Source organism: Sardina pilchardus, chromosome 9, assembly GCF_963854185.1.
Source record: "Sardina pilchardus chromosome 9, fSarPil1.1, whole genome shotgun sequence".
Lineage (NCBI taxonomy): Eukaryota > Metazoa > Chordata > Actinopteri > Clupeiformes > Clupeidae > Sardina > Sardina pilchardus.
The window spans coordinates 28,374,191-28,392,251 of record NC_085002.1 but is presented as its reverse complement, the minus strand read 5'-3'; the positions used below and the strand labels follow the sequence as shown (position 1 = coordinate 28,392,251).

The 18,061-nt window shown below is 41.9% G+C and overlaps 2 protein-coding genes across 2 annotated transcripts; both read right to left on the bottom strand.

Annotated features, from left to right (window-relative positions):
* Positions 1-848: 848 nt before the first annotated feature.
* LOC134092297 (ADP-ribosylation factor 3) lies at positions 849-5,035 on the bottom strand. Its single transcript, XM_062545100.1, has 5 exons — positions 4,974-5,035; positions 2,602-2,851; positions 2,122-2,232; positions 1,865-1,989; positions 849-1,017 (listed from the first exon to the last, which is right to left on the bottom strand). Exons 2-5 carry the CDS (start codon positions 2,747-2,749, stop codon positions 856-858), a joined length of 546 nt encoding a protein of 181 aa, XP_062401084.1. The 5' UTR covers positions 2,750-2,851; positions 4,974-5,035; the 3' UTR covers positions 849-855.
* Positions 5,036-12,716: 7,681 nt separating this feature from the next.
* bhlhe40 (basic helix-loop-helix family, member e40) lies at positions 12,717-16,965 on the bottom strand. Its single transcript, XM_062544566.1, has 5 exons — positions 16,515-16,965; positions 16,345-16,411; positions 16,069-16,176; positions 15,487-15,610; positions 12,717-15,109 (listed from the first exon to the last, which is right to left on the bottom strand). Exons 1-5 carry the CDS (start codon positions 16,589-16,591, stop codon positions 14,247-14,249), a joined length of 1,239 nt encoding a protein of 412 aa, XP_062400550.1. The 5' UTR covers positions 16,592-16,965; the 3' UTR covers positions 12,717-14,246.
* Between the last annotated feature and the right edge of the window lie 1,096 nt (positions 16,966-18,061).

Sequence of the window (18,061 nt, the reverse complement as noted above, 5' to 3'; positions counted from 1 at the left end):
TTACTGCTAAATTTCGCAAAACTGCATCAACATTGCGTCAAACATGTAAAAAATAATGATAATTAGATTCATCAATATATACATTATACAAATGAACACATAATTAAATTGCAATTCATGTGGTAATTCTGATACCTAATCTTCTCTGGTTTGATTGACTACATTAAGGTGTCACCATTAGGATGGACTGACTGACAGAAGGAAAGAAGCAACAGACACACTGAGTTAGCAGTGACTGGAGACACAGTGAGTCCTGCCCAAAAGGATCAAGGCAACAGTTAACAGTGAGAACAGACAAACACTGGCGAACATACAGTATATTGTGTTATTAGTCTGTATTGGTTTCTTAGCTGTACTGCACTGACTGTAATAACTAAGTTACTATTGGTCAATAAGTTACTATTGGTCAATAAGTTACTAAGGTCAGAGAGAGGTGGACAGAGGAACAAAGACACAAAATATGATGTGTGCGCATTCTGTTTGTACATATACATGTCTGCTTCTGTGTGTTTCAAAAGCATGTACGCTGTGTGTATATGTATATGTGTGTGTGTGTGTGTGTGTGTGAGTGTGTTTGTATGTGTATGAGAACAGTCCATTCACTCAGACCACCCAAGGCCTATTCCAACAAGTCCATTAGCCATGCCTTTGACAAACCAAAGAAAGAAACCCAATCTTTTTTTAATTAAAAAAAGAACAAACCAACCAACCAACCAACCAACCAAACAAACAACAACAACAAAACAAAACACAACAAGTTAACCCCAAAGTAACCCCACCCGACTCCCACATGATCCCCCCCACCCCACCCAAACCCCCACCCCACCCCCCCAATCTAAAATCCCCGGCCGCAGCTCACTTCTTGTTTTTTAGCTGGTTGGCCAGCCAGTCGAGCCCCTCGTACAGGCCGTCTCCGCTGGTGGCGCAGGTGGCCTGGATGTACCAGTTGCGGTGGCGGAGCGAGTGCAGGCCCAGCTTGTCTGTGATCTCCGCCGCGTTCATGGCGTTGGGCAGGTCCTGGGGTCAACCGCCGTCACAGCACAGGGTGAAAACAGACAGGAATACAGCTTGAGTTAGAGACATATACCTCCGAGCAGATGCACAGCGCAGCAGGGGTCATCAAATGTTTTGGCTCCACTGCGGGGGACAAAGTATTCTGAGGACCCCCTCATGATCTTAAAATTGAAGCACATGCCATTTGTATTCTCTGAAAGTGTGGCCAGGTTCATTATCCTGTGTTTCCTGGCAGTTGACTATAACTTTTAGCTTTGGATTTTGCATAACTTGACAACATGGACATAGATTTTTCTATGTTTATCATCAGCTAGCTAGCTGGCAAATGAATCAGGCTAATCAGCAGTAGGAATGGCTCTTCATTACCAGATTCAAGAAAAATGTTAATGCGGGTGGGAGCAAATGGACACAATTGAATTGTTTTATTGGTGAAAATGGTAATCGATATGATTTTTGAAAAATGATAACCCACAGCTTCAGCTTCATCATTTAAAGTAAATCATTACGGGCCGCTTGCCTATGGTTTACAGACCCCCCAGCAATGCTGTAGCAGTACAGCATAGAATGAATGCATACAGTGCCTGCATGCTATATTTTCATGCTACTTTTTACTTTAGGCTGGGGGAGGCCACAAAGATATAAGGATATAAGGATCATTGACAATTTACATCAATATGGATACAACATGAATACTTGAAGAGAGAGAGAGAGAGAGAGAGAGAGAGAGAGAGAGAGAAAGAAAAAGACAAATACAGATGAAGATCTAGAGAGAAAGAGAAAGAGAAAGAAAAGGGAGGATAGACAGAATGAAATAAAGAAAAAGAGAGAGAGAGAAGGATGAAAGGTGCACCTGTTTGTTGGCGAAGACAAGCAGCACAGCATCACGGAGCTCGTCCTCAGCTAACATCCTCATCAGCTCCTCTCTGGCCTCATTCACACGCTCCCGATCATTGCTGTCCACCACGAAGATCAGACCTGCAAGAGAACACAGAGCATAAGTGTGTGTGTGTGTGTGTGTGTGTGTGTGTGTGTGTGCGTGTGTGTGTGTGTGTGTGTGTGTGCGTGTGTGTGTGTGTGTGTGCGTGTGTGGTAATTTAGTGCACTAACCTTGAGTGTTTTGGAAGTAGTGCCTCCACAGAGGCCTAATCTTGTCTTGGCCACCCACATCCCACACAGTGAAGCTGATGTTCTTGTACTCCACGGTCTCCACATTAAACCCTGCACAGCAGCGTTAAACACAATACAGGAGTCATACAACCTCCACTTCTCAGCGTCACCCCCTACAGATACAACCAGGCTAAGATCCACTGTGGTGTCCATGAGTACATTACTGAATATTATACAAAATATTATTATTACTATTATTATTATTTTCATTTTTAGTTGACTTTTAGCCACTCCACAGTCATTACACCCTGCAACATTATCAGTGATAAAGCAAAGCAACCATACTGTGATCCATAATGCAGTCGACTTGCAACCCACAGCTATTCTGCATCCCATTTAGTTAGTATACTTTCAACCCAAACAACCAATAAATAACAAATTACATGTTTTGTTTCCATTCAAAACAGGAAATATCCATACCAATAGTCGGGATGGTAGTGACAATCTCTCCCAGCTTGAGCTTGTACAGAATGGTGGTCTTTCCAGCTGCATCAAGACCCACCATCAGAATCCTCATCTCCTTCTTCCCGATCAAACTCTTTAGCAGGTTTCCAAAAATATTCCCCATCCTTCAAGCCGATGGATGTGTTGTCTGAATACGGCAGTCTGCAGGTGTTCTGGGGAGTGTAATTAATTCCTTTGCTTCTCAGATTTCTGATTGGGATGGAGGCTACCTCGGACACACAAGAATGTCTTCCGTAAGCTATCATGGCAAAAAGCATGTATCAATTGAAATACAAAGTATTATATGAAAAAATAGGGAGTTTTGCTCAGAAAACATTTAATCAAATTGAGGTATCCTATTCCCGCCAAGAAACATATCAATGAGGGATGCATTTCCCAATAGTGAATCATGGTGGCAAAGCTTGCAGCGTGTGCATAATTTAAGTGTATCAAGCATTAAGCATTAAGCATCTGTGGATCATTATCTGCGAACAAATCTCCACTGATTGCACACTTGCTGCTGAGCTTTAGCACACATTTTGTGGTGAAATGCACTGTTCCATTACTTCCGTTTAACAAAAGGACCAAGCCTGACAACCAGTGATATAGAACAGAACACATGTCACAAGACTACGTACAGATTAATATGATTCACAGCACTTTCTGTTGACATCGTCTGCAGGAAAACTTTAGCAAATATCAGCTTTTTACAAAAATGTCAAGCCTTCTCAGTTGTGTCATAAATTATTAATCTGGATGAATAATGGATAGAAATAGACAGATTGCCTCCTACACATGGGCTATATGGTAATAGAGCTGGTATGACACGCGTAGGCTTTGCCAAATGAGAATGGATGAACAAAGCCTGTTAGGATTTTAGATCCAATACAGAGACTGCACGATCATCACATCAACACTGTTTACCATGGAACTGTAAACATCCACGTGGAATGGTAAGGGTGTCTTGCTATTAGTTAAAACAGGCGGGCAAATGTCAGGTTGAAGTTTTGCATAAATATAACAGACACACACACACACACACACACACACACACACAGAAGAGAGGAGAGAGAGAGTGGGCACTATACTGCTATGTCTCCAGGCTGTAGGATGCCACAATCTGTTCTGCCTGCTCTACATTTGTCTCTTTCGCACTTGCCTCTTAAGTCTAAAATGAGACCCCCCCACTTCAACACTAAACATTTAAGTCAATTTCATATCTTCAAAGTACAAAAATCCACAAACCACTACACACTGTAAGGCACTTCAGAATTTGAAACACTAGCCAATATACAACTACATGTAGGTAGGCCTACCCCAGCATAAAGAAACATCTTTAAGGTGATGTAATGTCCTTCATATTAATCATTTTTTGGAATTTGTTTATCATGATTACAACTATATTTCTTACAACACGTTTGAGCGCTCAATTAAGCATTTCGCCTTCAGAGGGTGTTTCGACAGAATGGCCTCATGGTACCACCGGAGGGGGAGAATCCCTGTCCATGGTGCTGACGGAACCTGTCGTTCGACCCTGTCCTTGGACGCCACCATTTCAACCAAAACATACCATCTAAGGGGTTCATCAGTATTCGATCACGTAATTCTTCTCTACTGACACATAAATGGAGTCCGAGGTTGACGTAAATACAGGTTTTCGTGAAGTCGCGTTCTGCAATTTGCTGCGTGATTATGGTGGCCATTTATTTTACTGCGCCGAGGTAGCTCACCCGGCAGTGCACTGACAGAATGGCAAGGTGCTGATCGGAAGAAACTTTCCAGTGAAAATGATGTCTCTATCACAAAGGATGTGCCGGTGTAATACCATACAGACAACACCTTCAAAAATGAGCCTATACCAAGGTTATTGCAGACCCGTTGGTCTTTTCGCCCCTCACGTTGACGGAGTGGATGTGGGTTAATGCATCTAGCCAGTTAGCAAGCCAGCAAGCAGGCAGGCCAACCCCTGGATGTGATACCGGACACCAGGTCTCACGAACCTTTTCGATTATATTAAATGCCTTATCATAGTCTATGTGTTTCTTAACGGAACGTTTCCTAAGAATGCCTATGGATCGTGATAAGAAGCGGTGTATGTATGCGCACGGTTGCACACGACAAGAAATGAAAAGGAGAGAGCATCTCGGTGATCCACCCCGCTATTTATTCTATGACAGAGCTAGCCTGCGCTGGTTTAAAGCGGATATCTTTGAAATGACATGATGACCCTTTGATGCCAGATGTTGGAGCTATCTATTGTCGACTGTACAGCAATACAAAACAATTGACAGCTTCTGAATATCTCTCCGTAATTTTTATCATTTACTCGCGTCTGCATTTCTACTCACCTCCAACGCTAACACCAGCCGGATTCGAGCACCGACAGGCACGATGTCTCACGATATTTCCGATGGACCACGCCGTTACAAAGGAGTAGGGTATGCCACATATACGGCTTTTCTCGCGATATCCTCTTCCTCGTATTGGCAAGCGTCAGCACGCCATCTGAAATGCAATCAAAGAACATCCATCAACATGAATGAGCTTTATTTGATGTCCATTCATTTCAGCTTGTGTGTACTGGAGTGATTTCTACAGAAAGACATCTCTGTGCTGAAAAGAGACGCAGCAGATTCAACATCATGTGCCTATCAATCAATCAATCAATCAATCAATCAGATAAATCCAGCATCATGCTATCCGTTAATTATCATTATATTATAGTCATCCCCATTAGCTGTTAGCTGTGAATGTTTTTACTGTGAATATCTCGAGAATTGTAGGGCCTAGGATGACCAACTTTTCTTTTCGTATGATGGTCTCAAGGGCATGTCCACCCATCCCATATCTGCTCATTTGGGGCATACAACTAGTTAAACGAGGCAGGTATCCTAATTGAATAATAGTATCATTTTGACACCCTCTGAAGTTTCATAGAACTCCTTTCATGGAGGGCCATATCAGCTACACACACACACACACACACACACACACACACACACACACACACAGTCATATCGTGTACCGCTTTGCAGTACATCTAGTGTTTGCAGAGATAATGTTCAGGACTGGTCGGCAGTCATATTTTGTACTGCTCTGCATTACATCTAGTCATTCAATAGTTACAGTTTAGTTCACTTTGACCCAGAATACAAAAGAGAAATGAAATTAACAAAAATATGAAAAATGAGAATGAACAATATGAAATCTGTTACGAACAAACTAAAATCACTCAGACACTAGTACATCCCCTTAGAATGATATGGTTCTGACATTTGAGGCAAAAATGTGTTGTTGAAAGACATATTCTTATTCTGTGGCAACTAAATAAGATAGTCTAACTCTATTATATATGTCTAACATGTAAGCTCAATATCTCAGAATCACCCAGAAGACCCGTATCATTCTAAGGGGATGATAGTGTCCTCATTTGTGATTGTAAAACAGGGAGATAAGCAAGGTAAAGCAAGACATGTATCTTTTAAAGGGCATTTAAGGTTGAGATGACCATTTTGGGGTTAGCTCAACAGGCAATCAATGTCCATCCCTCCTTTCTCCCTGCTCCTGAGGAGCTGGAACTGTTTTTGGCTTGATCCAAAGTCGGGTCGATTCCCATCCAGTTTTTAAAGCACACACACTGAATGCACACTTGAGGAACACGAGGGACAATTGGCTGAAGGCATCACATCTATTGACTTATTTCATAGAGAAATGAAAACAAACATGAAAAATGTATCTCATGCAAACCCTAAAGCCATAAACAAAAAATAGTATTATTAGTTAAGGAACAGCACAACTCGAGAGTGTCCCAACAGAGAGCTCAACAACATCTGAAAAGTCTGTGGATGCCAGTATACAGTATGTAGCCTGCTGCTGTTAAAATATTGGCATTTTAGTACCTGCACTCTACCTCTTTTGTTAGCCATTTTTGTGGTATTCATTGTCAATATGTATGACACTAGTAAATAGCCTGGAAATGACAGATCCTGGTAATCTTTCAGATTAAGGGTCTGCTCACGAATAATGTAATGGCCCAACTCGAGGGGTGGCACCGAGCATTTGAACATTTCACTGCATGCAATTGGATAACACTACGACTAATGTTTACTCTGACTGATTCCGGATTTCGATGCAATTGGATAACAATACGACCAATGTTTACTGACTTTGAATGTTGCAGCACTGTCGTCATCAGTTTATAGATTTTATTTTTCCACACAGGAAAACGCTAAAAGATAAGCTTCATGCCACTCTATTGCAGTTTATAACAGGTAAGCAGCATCTCGAACATTGCACTGCGTTCTTCCCTCAAAGTCAGTAAAACTATCTAAATTTGTGCCGCGGATTCCCAAAGTGCTTTACGTTTTCCACTGGGAATACGTCATGTTCTCAACCCTTATATCAGATACACCGATTGGTCTCTCCCGATGCCGGGGGTAAAAGTAATGTGCATCATTGCTCATTGCCAGACCATCTTGCAGACACAATTAAAACTGTGCTCTCGCAAGAACTCTGGATTTCCAGGGTAACTAGATGCAGAGAGCCAAAAAAGTAAAGCCTTATGAGGCTCTAACGACGCCAACACCAAAGGGTTGTGAACTGGAGAGAATATTCTTACATGCACCTTATCTTTATTGTAAGTGGCTTTGGAAAAGCCCACCAAATAAAATGTGACATTAACATTAAATGTTGAATTCAGTCACTACAAACCCAAGCCCTAGTATAGAAATCTGCATGGTACCATAATAACCATTGTGCCCTTAAGCCTTGGGTGGTGAGTCCAACAACCAAACCAACAGTAAATCAACTGCAAATAACCAAAACTGTTGCTTTACAGCAATTGTGCAGTAGCCTTAGCCTGGCAAATATTTTTGGCCGCTAGGGTGCGTCTAGATTTCTAGGCTACAGTAGCCTAGTATTTGAATGAAATTGTATAATACTACCATGTCAGTCGACATGGCTCTTCGGAAATTACCTCTTGCCAGCTTGCAGACAAATCCACATGACATGTACCATGTCCAGGGGGAAGGGTGCAAGAATTTACGACAGTTCTGTAAAATACAAATACCAAATACTTTGCATATGTAGGGGGAGTCCAGTAGCAACCCCCCCCCCCCCCTCCAAGTGCACCGTTAACTCTCTTCACACAGAAATATGATTGATTTAAAATGATATCCAAGAGCAGTTTTTATGTAGCACACCTGTCCAAACACTTTGACTCAACTCTTTTTTCCTGTTTTTTTGTTGTTGTTGTCATTCCTCATCACTATACAGTGCCTATAGAAAGTCATCATACCCTTTTGAAATAGTTACTTTTTTTGTCTTACAGCCTGAAATCAAAACCCATTTTAAAAACAATCTTTTCCAGTTTTATTTACAAATGTAGCTGTACAACATCAAAATAATGAAAAAAAAGTAAACCGTTCTGAAAATTAATAAAAAAATAAAAACTACAATAACAGGGTTGGAAAAGTCATCATACCCCTGACTTAATACTTTGTAGAGCTTCCTTTTACTTTCATTACAGCCATCAATCTGTTTGGATATGTCTATAATAGCGTTGCACACCTAGATTAGGGAATATTTGCCCAATCTTCCGTGCAGAATTGTTAAAATCCAGTCAACTTCTGTAAGAAACGGTAATGGACTGCTCTCTTCAAGTCAATCCACAGATTTTCTATAGGATTTAAGTCAGGGCTCTGACTTTGCCACTCAAGGATATTCACCATCCTATCCTTAAGCCACTGCTTTGTTCTTTTGGCAGTATGTTTAGGATCATTGTCGTGTTGGAAGGCGAATGACCTGCCCATATTCAGCTGTCTAGCATGGGGGCTGCAGGTTTTCCTCAATCATTTGGGTGTACTTGGCAGCATCCATTTTCCCTTCTATCCTGACCAATTGCCCAGTCCCTGCTGAAGAGAAACATCCCCACAACATAATGTTGCCCCAACCATGCTTCACACTAGGTATGGTGTGTTTTGGGTGGTGTACTGTGTTTGGTTTTCACCAAACATTGCGCTTGGGGTTCAGTGCAAAAACACATCTGGAATATTCTGCTACCATGTGGAAAAAGCTTTTATGGTCAGAAGAGACTAAGATTGAACTTTTTGGAGACTAAGATTGAACTTTTTGGACTGAGCTCCAGGCGCTTACCAAACACAGTTTACACACCCAAACACACCCAAAACACACCATACCTAGTGTGAAGCATGGTGGGGGCAACATTATGTTGTGGGGATGTTTCTCTTCAGTGGGGACTGGGCAATTGGTCAGGATAGGAGGGAAAATGGATGCTGCCAAGTACACCCAAATGATTGAGGAAAACCTGCAGCCCCCATGCTAGACAGCTGAATATGGGCAGGTCATTCGCCTTCCAACACGGCAATGATCCTAAACATACTGCCAAAAGAACAAAGTAGTGGCTTAAGGATAGGATGGTGAATATCCTTGAGTGGCAAAGTCAGAGCCCTGACTTAAATTCTATAGAAAATCTGTGGATTGACTTGAAGAGAGCAGTCCATCGCCATTCCCTACAGAATTTGACTGAATTTGAACCATTTTGCACGGAAGATTGGGCAAATATTCCCCAATCTCGGTGTGCAAAGCTATAATAGAGACATATCCAAACAGATTGAGGGCTGTAATGAAAGCAAAAGGAAGCTATACAAAGTATTAAGTCAGGGGTATGATGACTTTTCCAACCCTGTTATTGTAGTTTTTTTTTTTTTTATTAATTTTCAGAATTGTTGACTTTTTTTTCATTATTTTGATGTTTTACAGCTAAATTTGTGAATAAAACTAAATAAGATTGTTTTTAAAATAGGTTTTGATTTCAGGCTGTAAGACAAAAAAAGTAGCTATTTCAAAAGGGTATGATGACTTTCTATAGGCACTGTATGTGCTTCTCTGTGTACTTGGTGTTCACTGCATTTAAACCGATGGCAAGCCTCCCTCTCTGAACGACTTCTCCAGCTCCCTGTCCCCCCTCCCTCATCACCTTCTCCTCTCACTCCTCAGTCACATCCATCTGCTTGCCAGTACTGGGGGCACCCAGTATCCCCCACACCAGCTGTCACATCTTCCACTGGAGTCCTTTTTGTGGCCTTATGTCATCGACGACTTTCGGCTTGTCTCATCTACACCGTCGTCCACCTGTCCATTTACATTTACATAGCCTATTTTCATTCAGCAGACGCTTTTATCCAAAGTGACTTACAGAGGGAGAATAACATTCAAGCTTAAGTGCCGAGGAAACCTTAGCTAGGAATTACTACTCCATCTGGTGATACTGTTACTAAAGGCCAAGAATGCAGCCATTACAGGTACTAGTCAACGTGTGATGGCCTATAGGAGAGGGGGTTAGAGGAGGGAGAAGAGGGAAGCACATGGTAAGTGAGTGTTAGATGTGTTAGGTTAAGGTTACCGACCCCATCTTTGTTTCCGCTTACCTCCTAAGAGAATTCTTGTCTTTCTAGTCAGACTCTGCAATTGTGTGGCTCTGCCCATTGGACATGCACTGCATTAATTCCATGTTGAACTGTGTCTTAAATTCAGATCTGGCTAAACGCATAGCGAATCAATGTTGATCCAAATAATATCGACACTGTTGGAATCAGTTTGTAGTCCACATTAGGAATACTGAGGTCGTGGCAATGTGAAACCAGTCACATTTGTATCTACTTAAATAACCCTACACACTGTGTAAGCTATTGTTCTAGTAGACTAACGGTATTATTTATGGCTACTACGGTTGCTTTTTTGAGCATTCCCAGGAGCTGCTCTATTGCACACACCTGACAGATATTAAACTTTAATCTCTGACTTTTAAAAGTCTTTGTGTAAAGGCTTCTACAAAGAGGTTACCAGAGTAGGCTATATGTTTTTTCCACAACAACGGAAGAAATTGAAAAGCTAAAATGAACTAGTTGATTAAACATAACTTGATTTAACATCCATATTTTTTTTATTCATTTCTTATTCCTTAATTTAAAAAGGTTGCTTTCATTATTTACAATTAATAATAAGTGTAATAACACAAATGATTACAGTAGCCTACAGTAGTGATGAAGGAGTTCATCATAGTTTGCATTGTTTGCACCACTTCAATTTTAACAGAGGAGGGCGCTCTTATAAAATGGTGAAATCTCCATGCTCAGCTAGCCTACTCTGTTTTAACAGGTGTTAGGCTACTGAAATTTTCTGAACGACTTGAAGTTGGCAGTAGCAGATTTTCAATCAATATGCGTCCTCTTGAATTGAACACGTGACTTTGGAGGACTTGTTAAAAGCAACTTCCACACGAGATAAAATCCAGTTTTTATTTAAAAGGAAAACAGATTTCTGTGGTTGGTCTACATGCGAAGTTTAATACTGACTAACACTTCCAAATTGTCCTGTAATCTAATTTAAAAAGATTGTATCCCCTCTTACCCTATTTTACGTAGAAATGTAGCCATCATGGAAACGCAGTAAGTAGGCCTACTGAGTTCAATCTCACGGCGTTTCTTCACTTCAAAACAACGTCAACGTCAACCTCATGGGGGCACCACAGGGCAAAGGACAAAACTGGTAGGCTTTGCCACTCCGACATACTCCTAACTTGAACAGTAACATATGAGCAAACTACCGCATTATTTAAAACATCTGAATCCGGTCGACATTGCACAGTAGTGTCATAGGCCTCACGGATAGCGCACGGATTCCTATTATCGTCCTGATCAAATAAAGTAGGCCTATAGGCCTATAACATTTGATTTAAGTGAAGTTTGGCAGGCTGTCTGCATTAACTAATGAATGAACATTTAATTATCAGTCTCTGTTAAATATGTTGTTGGCTGTGTAGCCTACTGTACATTACTGGAGATATAAATTGATCACCTTATTTAAAAAATATGAAAAATACAAACATATTCAATTTGTATGAATATTGTGTTCTTTCACCTAGTAGGCTATTTACTTTGTTACACGCTATCTGTTCTGAACCTTTGGGTAAGGTAGGCCTAAGGTGAGGAAAAATAATATTTCATAATATTTTCGAACAGCTGGTCGCCAATGAAATGTTCACTGGCTGCGAGAAGAATAGGCCTATCATCTGCAGAGACACAAAACAGCGTGGCCCTGCATGTGACAGCCAGACAAGCATTGCCAATGCGATTACGCCAGTTCCAGAACCATTCCTTACTTCAATCGCCACAGGGGACCCAAATAAACGTCGATTTGTGATGGGGCGATTGTCCTCTTCCAAACAAGGGTGAAACGAGTCATGCGCTCTGGATGTGCAGTCATTTAAAGTCAGGATTGCCCTCAGATTTATATTTTAACATCCACTTTAAAATCTAGTGTCAGCAGCTCATTCTTTAATTTTCTTAGGCAACATTGGAAAATAGCCTATAAAAAGCCTACTTATGGCACGATACGAGTGGTATCTCTATTCAATATTTACAATCCATTCATTGATTATTCATGTAAACAGTCATCCTGGAAACATCGATTATTATCAATCATTCTAAATCTATGCTATTATCATGTTGTAATATGGTTAATGGTGTTGTTGTATGTATGTTTGAAAGCAAAAAGAAAAACAGGCAAAGGTATCACTCTAACTTAAGTGATGTCGCACAGCTTCTTTGAATAAAATATAATAATAATAATAATAATAATAATAATAATATTCTGTGCAGAATCCTGATGTGCTAAATCCAGAGATACATGTTGCAATACAGGCCTACATACCAAAGTGTGTGCTGTGTGATACATACTGTATGATGTTAGACTTATCATGTAAACTGTAAACCTATAGAGTGAGTCTGTGTAGCCTAAATGTTAATATTCTGTAACACTATCTCACTAGCTTGACTTAGTTTCAGATGAAGTGAAAATATTAATAAACTAATTGAAGGTGTTCCAGACACTCACATCTGTGAATAGTGTTTGAAATCCAAGTCAATGTCCACATGATGTAGACAGCAAGTGCTGTGTTGTGGGTTATGTAAGTGTTACATAAGGAGAGTTGTAATGAGAAGTGCAGCTAGGTTGTTCTGCAGCTAAACATGCTTGGGTTCACTTTGTACAAAATGGGGCATAACCACCAATTCCACAGGAAAAAAAGCTTTATTATTATCTTTTTTTAAATGTCAACCATACTTTATAGACAAAATATATACATAGAGCAACCTTCAGTTAGGTCCCAAAATAAAAACCCAAAGTACCTCTTCCTATACAAAACTAATATTTTGTTTTATTACATTCACTTTCCTCTCCATTCTTCCATAGAATCCAGGATTAAGAATTTAGATATCTGTCATTTTATCTGCTTTAGACAAGTAAAGGCAACCGCATGACCAAAGATCTGTCTTAATTTGACCAGAAATTAATATATGGTGTGATGCAAATCACTTGTAGCTCAATGCTATATACACGTTCTGTTGGCATACAGCAAAGTGGCTGCCTACATCTCCCTCTTGTCGCAATGCAAACACAAATTCTTGTGAGTCATGTATCAAAAATATAGATGTACAAGTAGTATAAACAAAAATGTAATTACAAGACATTACCGCACAAGGACTCCATCTACTTGCAACAATGGTAATGGGTTACAAACTCAAAACCTAAAATGCATGTGTGATCACATCACTCTGCTATTTACATGAGTGACACGTTACCAGCCCTGAAGATGACACCCACCACCCCGTCGACCTCTGCTCTAAACAAGATTTGCGGGGGTATGTTCCTCGGGGTAAGGTGACTGGCGAGAGAGTGAGATGGGAGCAGTGTTGCAGCTCTGGTCAACCAAAAGCAGACACTTATTTGGTTGCATTCTAGTCTAGAAAGGACGGTCTGTTGCAGTTTTTTAAGCAGCCACAGATACAGAAAAACGTAGAACCTTCCAGAGGCGGGTCTACTGCACGTAGAAACTTCAAAAGCAGCATCTACAGGGGGTTTGCTTTCTTTTTTTTATACATTCAACATAGAAAGGTATGTTCATCTGTGAGTGTGTGTGCTTGAGTGTGTCTGTGTGCGTGTATTTTTGTGTTTGTGTGCAAAGGGCAAGTCCTTATCATTTGGGGGCGACTGCGCATCACATTCTGGGTTTTCAACTCTAACATTCAATACAGGTGCTGAGAGAATTGACCTCCCCCTAGACCCACATTTGTCTCAACCACAGTGCTCATGTCCTTAAATTGACCTTCTTCACAGTGTCGCAAAAGCGCAAAATAAAATAAAACAAAAAACAACAGCAGGCCATCTCTCTATCTGGGCGCGTGGACACTGCCTCCAGGTCACCTCTGTATCTTAGCACCTTCTGGCTTTGGGGAGGCCCAAACCGGCTCTGGGAGGCGGTGGCCACTGGGCTAGTGTGTGTGTGTGTGTGTGTGTGCGTGTGTGCGTGTGTGTGCGTGCGGCTGTCTGCTCTCGTAGGGTGGTGCTGGAGCGTGATGGGGGCAGACAGCTGGTGCTGGCGCTGCCGTGGTCGCTGAGGGAGAGATATGAGTGCTTGTGTCCCTGCCTTCCCTCCTGGGGAGGATTCCTGCAGTGGGAGGTTCCGCTCTCGACACCTTAACATTCAGAGGGCGGGCTGCCAGTGAAAGTACAATAGAAAACAGAAAACGAGCGAGTTTCTCTCAGTCTTTGGTTTCCAAGTTCATGGGGGGCACTTGCTTCAGAGCTTGGAGGAGGGCGGGAGAGTCCATGGGGGTCTGAGGGGCCGTGGGGGAGCCCACCCTGGGAGACATGACCAGGGACGAGGGGAGCTTCTCGGGGGACAAGCTCGGGGGAGAGCCCCCCATGCCCGGGTACAAGACGGGCATGCCACCTGGGTACCAGCACTTGTCCAACATGGGCAGGTAGGCGGCGGCGGTGGAGGGTGGGATGAGGTAGAAGGGCATGCATAGTGGCGCCTGGTGGGGCGAGAAGCTGACGTAGCCGCCGTGGCCCGTCATCGCCTCGTGGCCCGAGAGCGACTCGTCTTCGGACGAGTCGGCGCGCTGCCGCTTGGCCTGGGGCTCGTCGCCCTCCTGCTTGACGCGCTCGCTCAGGCCGTACTTGGCCATCTCGGCCTCCTTGGCGGCGTAGTAGCCGCTCACCCGCTGGTGGGCCTTGGCGTCGCGCTTCTCCAGCTCGCCGCCGTAGCCGCTGTCGGTGTCGGTGTCGCTGCCGCTCTGCTCGCCGTTGCCGTGCGTGTACGTCCGCTGGATGACGGGCACACAGTTCTTGGCGTGGCCCTCGGGGGCTTTGGGCTGGGGGCCGCCGGACGGCTTTTCCCGGGTCTCGGGCGCCTCGAAGGCGGGCTCCTCGCTGCGCGGGCTCTCGGATCCCTGGAGCAGCTCGGAGGACACCTTCTGCAGGTGCCGCATCACGTGCAGCGGGGTCGTGTCTTGGCTGTTCTCTTTGTTGGCCAGATACTGGAGAACCTCCTTGGCACACAGGTGGAAACCTGAACGGAACATCTCCTCACTGTTCTCCGGGCTGCCACTGCCTTGCTCTCCTGCAACAAACAAACCAACCCAGTTTAATTTTCAAGTGTCTCAAAGGAGATTTTTCTTCCAAACAACCGCATATTCTGGAATAAATATCTATTGAAAAAAATAAACTTTTTATAACTATTTTTACAGACTTGTTTTTTTAACTTGTGGATGGAAATGATTGGGTTAAAGTAATGGTGTCAGTTGAGTAAACGGATGATGTATTCTGTTTGCTCTTTGCACCAATCACATGCACAGTTGGCTGCAACCCAACATCAGCAACGCTGTTTACTTTACAGCGAGTATAAAAAGAGGACGACAGGGCCACTACACGGAACCAACATGACCGTGCGACTGAAGGGCAGACAGCAAGAAGGTGTTGATTCTCAAACAAACTCACCAATTTGCAGGCCATTTTGTAGTGAAATGATTTTCTGTTGTTGTTGCTCCAGCAGGCCATTCATAGCCTTCACATGTTTGAGAGTCAGCTCCAGAACCACGGCTTTCTCCAAATGGCCCAGTGTCTAAAACAGGAAGACCTTCGATAAGCATGTTGATCTTTCTTATGTAACACGTTCAGCTGCCTGGCAGAGGACAAACCTCCACTAGGGTGGGAAAGGACTCTTTTTTCCCCCCCAAACTGCTTTATACATTTTAATACAAAGCATTTAAAGAACAAATTTAACCATTAATCTGGTATCTTATTTCAAAAATAATTATTTAATCTTGATACACCAAAAACACACTTTATTTAAATAAAAAAATATATTTTTAAGATTCAAAACAACTGTGCAAATGTCTACTTTTGCATAGACAAATCACTAACACAAACAACATCCAAAGTCTAGAAAGTTCGCGCTCACATTTACAATAGGTGTCATTTATTGAGGACATAAACAGTGGCTTTTCCCAGCAACCAGGTGGCGCCTTAGACCATTTTAATTGCACGTCTGCACACATTTCAACACAGAATTGTACTTACTGTTAGTTTAAGGTGTTCTGGCAGCAAGTCTTTCAACTGCGCGATGCACTCATTGATTCGATCTCGCCTTTTCTTCTCAATTAATCGATGGGGTAACTTGTAAGTATCCTACAAAATTAAGTGAAATTCAAATTAAATTTTCACATTAAATCATAATAATAACTAAAAATAGTGATTATATTTCTAGGCTTAAATGTACACTACATTGGTAAGGTACCAAATCATTATGCAATCAACATGTTAAAGTGGGACAGACAAGTAGTCGGCAAATCCTACCTTGCTGTCTTCTCCTCGTTTCATTCCGCCTCGCCGAGGCTTATACACATACATTGGAAAATCCATTCTACATGGGAAAACAAATTAAAATGGGTAAGCACTTTCCATTCATAGAATATAGCCAACTAGAATTTGTCTCATCGAAATATAAACCGCCTATTTGCACTTACCCAGACATGTCAGCTATCTCCAGCGACGGGTGTTTTGCCATACATGGTGGAGGTTGCGCACTTGTAATCCTTTCCATTTTACCCCTTGTCAGACCAAAGTAAGGTGATAAAACCGAAAAACAAATTCTCCCAAATTCACTTCTGATAAAAACAAATACAAATCGCCCCTTTGATTGTTTTGCTAAAAACAAGCATAAGTCGAATGTCCTTGAAATAATTGTTTTTAAAACAAATCCAGTAGTAAAATAGCTTTAACGTTTTTCTCCACGTTCCAGATATCCTGCAACTCTGACGGTAGGACGACGCTGTTGTCAACTCGCGATCCAGGCGTAGTCAAGAACTGTTTAGTAGCTCCAGTCGTGGTTAAATGTGTGTGTGTGGGTGGACTGGATGGACTACGTGTTAAATAAACCCTGTGACTACAGACACGTCTCTCTCGCTCGCTTAGAAACTGACCTACCTCCGTCACATGAGCCTCACGTGTTGGACGGCGCTTTCAAGCCCTTCAGAGCACAACCCATTTTCTGGAGTTAAGGAGGATCTGCGCTGCAACGTCCTCCCTCGTCATGCTAGCGTCGGTGTCTCGTGTACAACCATGCTCTCTTTCGACTACGAGCACATAAAACAAGATCAAACATAGCGTCGGTGTCTCGTGTACCACCATGCTCTCCACCGTGTACAGGCACATTAAGCGACTCCAAATAGCCTAGAAAATGTTGTTCAGTGCAGCTCTGTGATTGTCAGCACATTGGCAGCATAAAACAGCTGCCGCTTGAAACGTGCAAGTTTATTACAGTAGTCGGGAAAATAGGGCATGTTTTTCCCATCCAGGAAATAAAACAGCAAGACTATGTAGAAACTATAATACAATAGTACTACTAATAATAATAATAGCACAACAATTTTTTTTCCTCAGAAATATATTATAATGAGATTTAATTCCAATTGTATGATTCATTTGCTAAATGTTTTTAGATTATCTTTGTCACAAGTTAAGGACAGATAAAAAAGAAAATGACATAGTTTGATTTATTGGGACTGCATTTTTCAGGCACACACTGTTTTTGCCAGACTATTAAGAGAGCCACAGGTAGGTAAAGGGGAATAATAAAATAGCATAGCCTGTACTTCAATTGAAATATATTATATGATATATGGGATAAACTATCTCCCCAGCTCGACCTTGGCTGTACAGTATTCATAAACGCATTAAATTAGCCTATAGGTTACTCAGGATAACAGGCTAAACTGTATATTTTGATACATAAAAATGACAACCATGAACTTAAATCAGACAACGTGAAACTAAAATGTTTTCCAGAATAATTCAAAACATATACTTCATAACAGATAATAATAATGTAGTCTATGTAAAGATGTAATGTAATGTAATGTAATGTAATGTAATGTAAAGATGTAGTCTAGGTTATTGTTGAGAGACTGAGCATGGCGCATTTTAATGTTGTTTACTGTGGGATGCACGGGTGAAATGAGAGTAGTGAACACCATGTTATCTCACACTCTGAACATTTGCCTCCACACGTGCA